General features: G+C 40.2%; 1 protein-coding gene across 2 annotated transcripts; it reads right to left on the bottom strand.

Annotated features, from left to right (window-relative positions):
* Positions 1 to 831: 831 nt before the first annotated feature.
* On the bottom strand, positions 832 to 6,547 carry LOC115676510 (histone deacetylase 9). 2 transcript variants are annotated; one of them, XM_030599461.2, is made up of 14 exons: positions 6,321 to 6,547; positions 5,764 to 5,876; positions 5,554 to 5,671; positions 4,953 to 5,027; positions 4,655 to 4,874; positions 4,015 to 4,078; positions 3,583 to 3,675; positions 3,382 to 3,490; positions 3,175 to 3,224; positions 2,871 to 2,961; positions 2,485 to 2,561; positions 2,263 to 2,361; positions 1,269 to 1,335; positions 832 to 1,133 (listed from the first exon to the last, which is right to left on the bottom strand). In XM_030599461.2, the coding sequence occupies exons 1-14, from the start codon at positions 6,355 to 6,357 to the stop codon at positions 1,048 to 1,050; spliced, it is 1,299 nt and encodes a 432-aa protein (XP_030455321.1). In that variant the 5' UTR covers positions 6,358 to 6,547; the 3' UTR covers positions 832 to 1,047. The 2 variants fall into 2 exon arrangements, with proteins under 2 accessions (XP_030455321.1, XP_030455328.1); XM_030599468.2 differs by lacking the exons at positions 4,953 to 5,027; positions 5,554 to 5,671; positions 5,764 to 5,876; positions 6,321 to 6,547 and having other exon boundaries at positions 4,015 to 4,092; positions 4,655 to 4,782.
* Between the last annotated feature and the right edge of the window lie 3,989 nt (positions 6,548 to 10,536).

Raw genomic sequence — 10,536 nt, forward strand, 5'->3', positions numbered from 1 at the left:
AATTTCGCGTTCAAAACTTGACCGCAAGTTCCATTTCTTACCGCGAGAGGACCTGTTCTTGTTTCGCCCTTTCAAATTTGCTAAAAACATGCTCCGAGTTCCCCTCGAACGATTGCGAAACACGATTGAACTTTTGCCAATCTATTCTTTGGGAGCCCGGCGGCAAACCGAAACAAGCCAAACCATCTCTAGACCATCAAGGCAAAATTCAATTCGTCGACAAGACTTTGAAGAGACTGGTCGCATCTGTAATTAGGTGAAAGACAATAGTAGCTGCAATAGAATCAGGTCTTCGCATGATGGCATTAAATTTTTGTGGACCTTGATAATAAAAAGTTGACCAAACATTTCGCAAGTGCCTTGGATGTGGGGTTTGTCCCCAGAAAACCCTAATTCCTATAATTTTCTTGCTTCAATTTTCTCATTCATTCTCGGTGAAAACCTCTAGAATCTATGAGAGGAAAAGGGATCACGATGAAAATTACACTAACGAAAATGTCATGATTAGCAGATGATCTGGCTGGTTCTTTCACCGAGCTCAAATTCTCAAGCTCACAGAACAATGGAGATGTGAAATAAGGAGGATCCTCTAAAACAATCACATTAACTAAGCACTAAGACAAAAAAAAACAAAAAAAACTAAGCACTTTCAGAAATTTACTAACACAATAGCGAAAGTTACCAATACCAGACTGTTAATACATTTGAAAAGTAAGAATCACACATTGAAATTTACCAATCACGGATTACCTAGTCTGCGATTTTGGATCACGGAAAATTTTATAAAAAAAAATGGCATACGCGAAGGCGAAGCATTAACACGGTGAACGAAGTTGAAATTGCGATGAACAATGAGCACATGTATTAATCCTCTATCTTTCAGATAATGAGTCGGAATTCACAAAACATGGAACTAATATCTGCTTCACAAAATTCGGACGAAATCTATTCACACCTTCTACTTTAGTATTGACTATATGGTAAAATGTGATTGACAATTCAAACATCACATCTTTCAAAAAGAATCACATATTGCTTAGCTTGGGATCATGCATCATCCATGTTATGGTCATTATCATTATCCCCATCATAATATTCATCATCTCGTTGGACTTGCTTGTCCTGGGTATGCTCTGTGGAGACAGAATTTTACGGGGAGATTAGGAGGAAAAGAACATGATATAATGATCTCAAAACATGAAATGGTAAAGAGAGAGAATAGGCGTGCAAATAGGAAAGCAGAGGGTCCTTTGGATATATTCACTTACGATCCATTCGTTCATCGGGATTCTGCTCATCTTCATCAAAATCAGGAATATAGAAATCAGGTGGAACCTGGGCCAAGAAAAGAACAAGAAAAAGTTAAAGAAGTAAATATATAGTCAGTAGCTAGATAGTAGACTGTTGCTTCCTTTAATCAATATGTGCTATATTCACATTATCATCCTAAGCTTGAGAGAGAATATTAACAAGACTTCAACACCTGAATTAGACTTACGGGTAGGAAACTCCAACAAATTACATAATTATGTGCTATAGTCAAGCAATAGCTTAGATATTAGTCCATGACTCAGGTTCGTTATAGCTCTCCTTCATCGTTGGCAAACATAGATGATGGCAATTAGACTCATCAAGGAGTCTAGGTCAAAAGATCGTTCGCAAGCTTGACTTTGTATTGCCATCCACAAGTAAAAGATGGAGCTCATATCCTTCACTGCACAAGCAACCTCAACGTAGCCTCTATCATGCTGGTGAGTGAGAATTACAGTGACATCCAGAGCTTTTGACAAATTAGAGGACATAGTTCTCACTCCTTTTCAAAATAGCCAAATAATCATCAAATCCTCTATAAATCAATCACTCAGCAGTCTTCATGAAAACCTATTAACAATGCCTATTAACAAATAACTCTTGGAACAAGAGAAATGATAGTAGCGACCTTTGCCGTGTGGTAATCACTATCAACTGGAGCAGTCATCATTTTAACAACAAAATCATACTAGGTAGAAGCCAGGAGTGAATTATAGATTTAAAATATCTCTGATGATTCTTTTTCAGCAAATGTCAATGTAAGATCCCTCAGCTATTTGAGGCTGCTTACTATGAGCAATTTGATCAAAAGATCATTTCCATGAATGTAACAAGAAAATTTGGTTGATGACCGCGCTGCAGCTCAGAAACAATAGGGTTCATCTGGTCTCAAGCAAGCAGCACTCTATTAAAGAAAAGAATCATTGATGTTGCTGAGTATGGGATACGAACCTCCTGCATTTGTACACTCGGGGCATGTTGGATATTACGAAGGTTTTCGAGCACTTGCACTTTGATTGCACTAAGATAGGACTTGCTATTTAGATTCTCCTGCTCAATTTACCAAGAGAAATCATACTATCAACATGAAGATTTGATATGTTTTTGGCACACCAACTTTAGCTTTAATCACACACGGTTAAAAGAAAATAAATGAACAAAGAAAATAATTACGAGTATTATATTTCCACGAGGAATCCTCAACGAATAATCAGGAGCAAAGTACTTGATATACTCATTTTCAGGAATCTCTGCCAAAAAAAAAAAAGCACCTTTAATAAGTATTATATGTTAGGGCATGAGAAGCTTGATATAAAAATGGCATATCTAGATAGTAAATAAGTTGGTGCAACACAAGGCCCTCCTTGAATCCCCAACCCCCCAAACAACAGAAGACAGAGTGGAAGAAAATGAAAAAGCTCGATGAATTCAATGTACAATGCGCATAACATAACAATCACCTATCTCGGAATGACACTTTCCAACACTCAGGTTACGTCAAATCAACACAAATTGTAATGCGATAGTATATTCCACAGGACATTAACATTAGGGCATACCATTTGGAAGTTCTGTGTCTAAGAGAACTCCTGTTTCAACTGCCCAACATCGAGCAACATTCTCTTTTGTGTATCCTCCACCACCAGTGACCTGAACAGTAAACAATTTTCATGTGCCATGTATGAAAAGTTAACAATACACGAGTATACATTCAGTCAGTAATGGAGGTGGGGTTTGATTGTTGGGCGGGTTATCTTGAGTGTTTGTGTGCTTCATGAAACACATGAGCGTGCGTGTGTGCATTTTTTTGTGTGTGTGTGTGTGTGTGTGTGAGAGAGAGAGAGAGACAGAGAGAGAGGATACCAACAAGGGCAAATTGAATTTCTTGACAAACCTAACACACTCAGAATGTCCTGTAGAAACATGAATGACACAATAATCACATAGTGTCCATCTCACTTGTCTTTAGCAAATCAATCACAACAAAATTAGCTCCAAAAAAGAATCAATCAACAAGAATAAGAAGTCCAATGTCGGAGGACATGGAGGAAACTACAACAAGATATCTACCATCAATAGAGAGATTGAAGCACCCCAAGCGGTCCCCAGCAAGTGAATCTGCCCCGCATTGGAGTACAATAGCACCAGGTTGGTATGTTTCGACGACCTTTGCAATGATCTAAGAGACATTTACCAGGAAAAAGAAAACAAGCTGTTAGGAAATAAAAAGGACACAAAGTGAAAGTTTACAAGGTCCTAAGCAAAACTTACAGCCTTGAAAAGTCGAGTGAAGCTAGTATCGTCTATTCCATCCTTGAGTGGGACATTAATAGCATAAAACTTCCCTTCCTTTCCTCCTATTTCCTTCAATTGAAATGATCTCAATGAATAAACTTGACTTTAGCTTCATACCGAACAAATAGGATGGTGAAAGGAAGAGCTCAACAATCACGAGTGAAAGCTTAAATTTAGTCAGTGCATATAAAATTACTAGTGAGTTCATAAAAGATACAAATTCACCAGTCAGCACACAAAGTTTGCATTCTACACAAACTATAGACTGAATCAGCCAGAGGGCTCTGGGCAAATTATTAAATCAAAAAGATTTAAGTAAATAACACAAGGCTCCAAGAGGGTATATTCAAGTGAATGCAAAAGATAGAAAGAGAATCTGGACATAAAAATGCCTAGTAGCGGAATCACCTTAACATCACCAGTTCCTGGAAAGAACATATCCCCAAATTTGTGAAAGCTAACGGTCATTACCCTGCCATGATAACACTGCCTATCTGATTAGAGTTCAAAAGGGCAATAAATAGTTCAAGGAAACCAACTGCAATTAATTATTCCAAACTACCGGTTTCCAGAAAAGTAGGTCCTCAAGTATAATTAATTTATATTACTTCAATCAATACATAAATGAAGATCCATGATCTTCTAATTCTGAGCTTCTGGTTCATATATATTCAGCCATTTACAAGTTCCTAGGGAATGGTATCATAGGTTGGGATGATAGCTAATATCGCAACACAGAAACAAAAATTTCCCCTTTCATTTTCCTATTAAAATCCAAGACCTCCATAAAGCAAAAGGTTGTAGCCCTTGGTTGCAGCAATAATAAAGAAGATATATGTTGGGAAAGAGGAGAAGAGTTAAAAGAGGGTAGCATGCAGCGAATTTTATTGCACCTCATGTTTCCCTCTTTAGTATTATACATTTATTTTGATGCAGCTTTTCCTCAGGAAGTAAATTAAAAGACAAAGATAATGGATGATAGCATTACCTAGCAACACATCAAAGAAGTTTTAGGGCTTTCTGCTCATTTATGCAAAAAAACAATTACCTGTCAGTGAAGTAAAAGGCTTCTTCTACGCCATCACCATGATGCACATCTATGTCAATATATAAAACACGTGCATGATATTTCAGCAGCTCCAATATTCCCAACACTAGGTCATTTATATAGCAGAATCCAGATGCTTCACACTTCTTGGCATGATGTAATCCTCCGGCCCAGTTAATAGCTATATCACAGAGTTGATTATTTAATCTTCTTGCAGCATCTGCAAGCAATGCCGCCAATTAGATAAAATAAAAGAGACCACCCCAGAGTTGGTAACACTACTAACTATAAAGCTTACCTATCGTGCCACCGGCATATATCTGACAAAACTCGAATAAGTTTTCAAAGACAGGACAATCTTCTCCAAGATTATCTGATGGGAAAGAAGAAAAATTTCAGCTTCAGGTCAGTATATAATAGCTAAACTCACTGAAACATAAATATTAGCAACGGCAGCACTATATACATTTATACATAACCATTCCGTCTAAAGACTTGTAAAAAGTATCATTAAAATGAAGAAAGGATTGGAAGAAGTAATGAACAAACAAGTTCTCATCCGATAACTGTTGCCAGGCAAGAGAATAATTTCCAGAAAACTAACCCTGCCAATCGACTACTAGCAAACTAGACCTGAGAAAATTAATCAGTCTTAGAGGGTGGTATCACGTAGGTCCTAGACACTACCGAGTTCACATTACCAAAGTTACAGTAGATAATCTCCCAATTCAACAAAAATAAGCTCCTCGAATCCCTATCTTATGACAGAATTGAGCTCTGCAAATCATGGAAATGCGTGAATACTTCTCAGACTTCCACGCCCTAAAGAGAAGATCAATTAGAACTGCTTGCAACCTTAAATGGGTAATAGAATAGCACATCCCGTGCGAAAACCTTACATTTTGCCAATTCGTTTGAGAACAGGTGCTGGGTGTCGGGTGTAATCCGGTGCAAAAACTCGACATAATCAGGAGAATGGAACTGGGCGAGCTCAACGGGGTAGGCTTTGTGCGGCCGCTGGAGCATTCGAGAAAACAATCAGGAACACATTTCGAGGGAGATGAAGAGAGAAAAAGACGCAAGTCAACAACGGAAACTCAGCAACTGACATAAACTTCCATCTTCTTGTGAAGCTCGTAAGAGAGGACAAGATGGTGAGTCATGCAGAGCCGGTGCGGCTTCATCGGATGATTCGGACCAAAGTACACGCTGCCCACATCTCCTGCAGTGCCAAATTCCCACCATTAGTCAAAACCTCACAATTCCCGAACCAAACTGAAGCAATTCACACACAAAACCAGAACCAGGATTCCAGCAAAACCCTCTCGCTCCCGAGTGCAGCTGGACTCAGCTCAGAGATTGGGTTTTGGGATCGATGCCCTTCTCTTCCTCCGCGGCTCACATACAACTGTTCTCCTCTTCCATTTTTCTGCACCGTACTCCCAAAACTGAAGCGCCTTGCGCATCGGACATTCGCACGCGAGCAGAGAACCCGAGAAACGAAAAGCTAGCGTCTCGGATCCCCCCGCCCCTCAACCAGAAACCGGCCAAGCGCTCGGAGGAGAAGAAACCCAGAAACCCCACCGGTCCAAGCGGAACAAAAACGAAGGTCCTACACCGAACTGTACACACGCGATCGAGCGAGAGAGGAAGAGAGAGAGAGTACCGTCGTAGAAGTACGAAATCCTGTCCTTGGGTCGCATCCTGAGCTTCGGTCCTGCGGACGCAACGGCGGCGAAGGAGACGGTGGTATCGCGCGCTAACGAGACCGCACCATTGGCGTGAAGGCACGGTGGCGCCGCAGCGACGGAAGGAGGAGGAGGAGCGGACACAGCTTCCTCTTCCTCGTTTTTGTCCCCGTCTCCTGGTTGGATGTGGGGGTTGCCTTGCTTTCTCGGCCAGGGAGAAGTAGAAGACGGGCAAATCGGGCCGGGTTACTAACGCATATATAGTTATAGCAATTTGAAAAACTTACAGCAAAATCTCTATGAAAGAAGTAATTTAATATTAGGAAATTGAGAGATATAATTAAGCAATCGGTCTAGTAGAATATAGATTGTGAAACGCATTTTATCACGAGGAAGACTGCGAAATTTACCTGAACACGAACACGAACCGACCTGATCCGATCATAAGTTTTGGGTATTTTCGGGCCGGGTCAACTTCATGTTCGGATATTAGCTAAGCAAATGGGTATCTCGATGATTTCGGTTCAGTTCGTGTTCATAAACACGAACCGAACCGAAACACATGTATTTTTATTTTTTATTTATAGAACTGAAACACATTTCACTTTGTAGCACTGTCGTTCAACTTCGTCCTCCTCCGGAACGTGAAATTGCCCGCCTTCGTCAACTTTGTCCTCCTCAGCAACTCTGCCTCCGTCCTCCAATTGTAAGTCATTCTTTCAAGTGCAGTTTTTCCGTTTTCCCCAACGGAAGTGGTTGTTTGCGTCTAGTAAGAGAACTCTCATGGGAGAATATTCAGCGAAACTCTCAAGCAGCACTAAAGGGTGACTACATTTGGACATATAGCTAAATCCGTAAACTATATATGAATTTATTTCCACCTGCGATGATTTCGGGGACATGTCTGGAGCTTTGGTGATTTCGGGACATCCTCCCATCGATCCGAAGCCAATGGGCCGCGGAGGGAGCTCGAGAGCGTGGCGGCGATTTGGGGACGAACCACTGTTGTGACTTTCTAGAATTCTTTATTTGAAACATGAAGTCCGGACTGATTCGACCCGACCCGATCATGTGGCTATATCATGTTCGGGTCTTGTCTCGGGTCGGGCCGAGCATGCATATCCAGTATTTTCAGGTCGGATAGGGTATCATGAAAACCCGAACCGACCCGACCCATTGACACCCCACGAGGAAGACTGCAAAATTTTTAGTTGAAAAAGTGACCGGAAAGACTAATAAGTAATCAACAATCCACGCCTCAATAAAAAAACTCGGTTCGAATGAAAATAATTTAAGTAGGTGATGCCTAATTTGGAAGACTGTGATTTGGGTCGCACCCATATGTAAATTAATATAAAAGGAAATGTGTCGGACCAATAAAAATGAAGCTATATGCAAATCATGAACTAGCCAACATATCATGATTACTCCAACCAAAAAAAAACATGTCATGCATACTCTCAATGTATAGCTAGATATAGTACATGGTTATAGCTATACACTTAAGAGAGACGTGTATATTAAGTATTCAACGACAAAATTGCTAAGGTTCCGTTTATTCCACAAAAAACTTCATGATTAAAGAGAATGCTTTTCGGAAATCATTTTTCAGGAAAATATTTTCCCATTTTGTGGCTAAGCAATTCATTTTCCTAGCTTTAAGTGTGCATATTTTCTTTGACCATAAATGATTTCCTGTTGACTAATCATTTTTAGCAAACCAGCTTGTGAAATCTAAAAAACTTATTCTTGAAAAATACTTTCATTCAAACAAACATTCCCTTAAAATTAAAATCAAATGCAAGTAAGATTCATTGGGTAAAAAAAATTAATTTGCGATGGCTCCTCAATCTCAAATCCCAAGTGAACTAATAAGTCACGATCCTAAGATTTCAGTTCATCATCAGTAATGTCATCAATCTACCACACATTTCCTTCTTTCGGTGATTAGATTTGTAGGCTTGCTTTCTTGTAGTTTTCTTCTTGCATAAATATGATAACTTAGAAAGCTTCTAAGGTTGTCATGCATAGGGCCTTTTTTATAAACCAAATGTCATGCGTCAAGGGCTATGCAACGGGAACCACTCAAATCGAGAACCGCCTAGATTAGATCGGACCGGCCGATTCTGGGCGATTTTCAAGAGCACCGGTCCGGTTCTCGGTTCCATAAAATCAAAATTGGTGATGGGTAGTTTCAAGGTGGGAAACGAGGTGAGCGAAACTCGTAGAGAGAAGTTTTGAATTTCTATTACTTCTGAGATGATATAAACGAGTGGAGGGAATCCTAATAACACAAGCACCCATGATTACAACTATATATTTCTTCTTGATCTACCGGTAAAGATTCAATTTCCCCATTTACCAACTACCCGTATTAATTACAAGAATACTGTTGCGACCTTCCCTTGAGTGCACCACCTAGGGATTCGACTAATGGATTCCTAAGCTTAAATCTAGCTCGGGCTCTCCCAAGTCCATATCAATTCACAACTTTTAGTTCAAGTTCTTAACATTCAAATGATTTTTATCTAAGAGTCGTCACTAATCTATTTTTGGTGGGTCGATTAGAAGCCCAAGTAAAGTGTGGGCGAATTACTCTACTTCTACGGACCAGAGATTAAATGAATTCGGGGACTTAATTACACTAGATTACTCTAATGCCCTTTCGGTACATTTATGCAGGTAGCTTGGATTAATTTTAAGTTAGATTACTAACATGTAGGGAGTGATCATACGGGTGCGCAATCATTAAAAGAACAATCAATCAACAAAGCAATCAAATCAACACACCAAGTCAATAAGGTATTTTTAGGGGCTTTCTTTTATTTTAAAACTAAAATATATAACATGTAATTTTTTTTTGCATTTTCTACCAATAAAGTAAGCAATCAAAGATAAACAAAACATCACCCACCAAAGATAACAACAATTAGAAACGTTATCCCATCAACCTGATATTTCCGCAAAAATAGAATCAATATCCTAATCTTAAGGCTTAAAGATCAAGATAAATTTTCTAACCGCGCAAACTAATAATTCCATCCAAAGGCTTATAAACAAAATTAAAAGATCATATCGCGTTGCGAATTAGGAGATAAATCCTAATTGAAATTGTGCATATGCAAAGTTAAATAACGATAAGCACACAATAAGCAATAAAATATCCAAATTGACTCAAATAAGATATTTACCTAATTGCGCAAATAACTTTCCAAATTTGAACTTCAAAGGAATAGCTCGTGTGTCCGGTGAGGTGATACTCAGTTAATTGGACAACAACTGTGGCGGCTCGCCAAAGGAGATACTAGTAAATTAATTATATTGGTCTTTTAGTTTGACCAAATAATCTCCACCAAGAATCACGACTTTTTGCTTCTTTCTCAAGACTTCACAGGCAATTCACCATGCAATAGGAGACGAGTTCCGCCGCTTTGACCAAAAGCCAAAACAAGTCACGATCTTTGCCTTGCCGAGAGCCTCGGGACAACCTCGGGTTGTCTTCTATCACCGTGGGAACTAGCGATTAGGGACTGAGAGGACGCCGAGGAGCTTCAGGCCTCGTTTGGTTCAGCTTTGGGAATGGGCTTTCGATCTCGGAAGCCCCTTCCCAAAATGCTGAACCGTTTGATTCAGCATTCGGCCTAGCATTGGCCAAATGCTAGAATTTGGAATGTTGAACCCAAATTTTTTGTCCCAAAACTACCCTCACTTATTTTGATTTATTCCGAGTTTGCCCCTCTTGGTACTGTTCATCGTCTTCATGAGGTGGCCGACGAGGGAGGCCGGCGAGGGTGGCCGACACCGGATTGTGCCGGCGAGGTCGCGCGACCCTCGCCGTCCCTAGCCTTGGGCGACGACCGCTGGCAGCAAATCTAGCTCGCCGGTGGTCGCCCGACCTCAGGCGACGGCCGCCGGCGCCAGATCTAGCTCGCCTTTGGCCGTAGGCTTTCGCCGGCTCCGGCGAAGGGTAGGATATGTTTTTTGTTTTAATAAAAAAGATAATTCCCAAAGCTCTTTTGCAAAAAAAAATTTACCAAACACTACTTGGGTCAAAGTAGCTTTATAAATGACCTTTATCAAACGCCACTTGCATTTCCCCAAGGGACTTTAACCTAAAGGTATTTGCATTCCCCCAAGTAGCATTTCCGAAGTTGAACCAAACGGGCCCAGACTCGCTGAGAACCTGCTAGAATT

The sequence above is a fragment of the Syzygium oleosum genome, unplaced genomic scaffold, assembly GCF_021117445.2.
Source record: "Syzygium oleosum isolate NSW1041296 unplaced genomic scaffold, Sole_v2.1 Sole_v2.07, whole genome shotgun sequence".
Taxonomy (NCBI): domain Eukaryota; kingdom Viridiplantae; phylum Streptophyta; class Magnoliopsida; order Myrtales; family Myrtaceae; genus Syzygium; species Syzygium oleosum.

Excerpts from the sequence above, each read along its gene's own strand:
- LOC115676510 (XM_030599461.2), bottom strand. The coding sequence starts at position 6,357 with ATGCGACCCAAGGACAGGATTTCGTACTTCTACGACG. Across the intron at positions 5,672-5,763 it reads ACAAGAAGATGGAAGTTTAT|CGGCCGCACAAAGCCTACCC; the intron begins GTCAGTTGCTGA and ends CGAATGCTCCAG. Across the intron at positions 3,676-4,014 it reads CAGGAACTGGTGATGTTAAG|GAAATAGGAGGAAAGGAAGG; the intron begins GTGATTCCGCTA and ends TTTCAATTGAAG.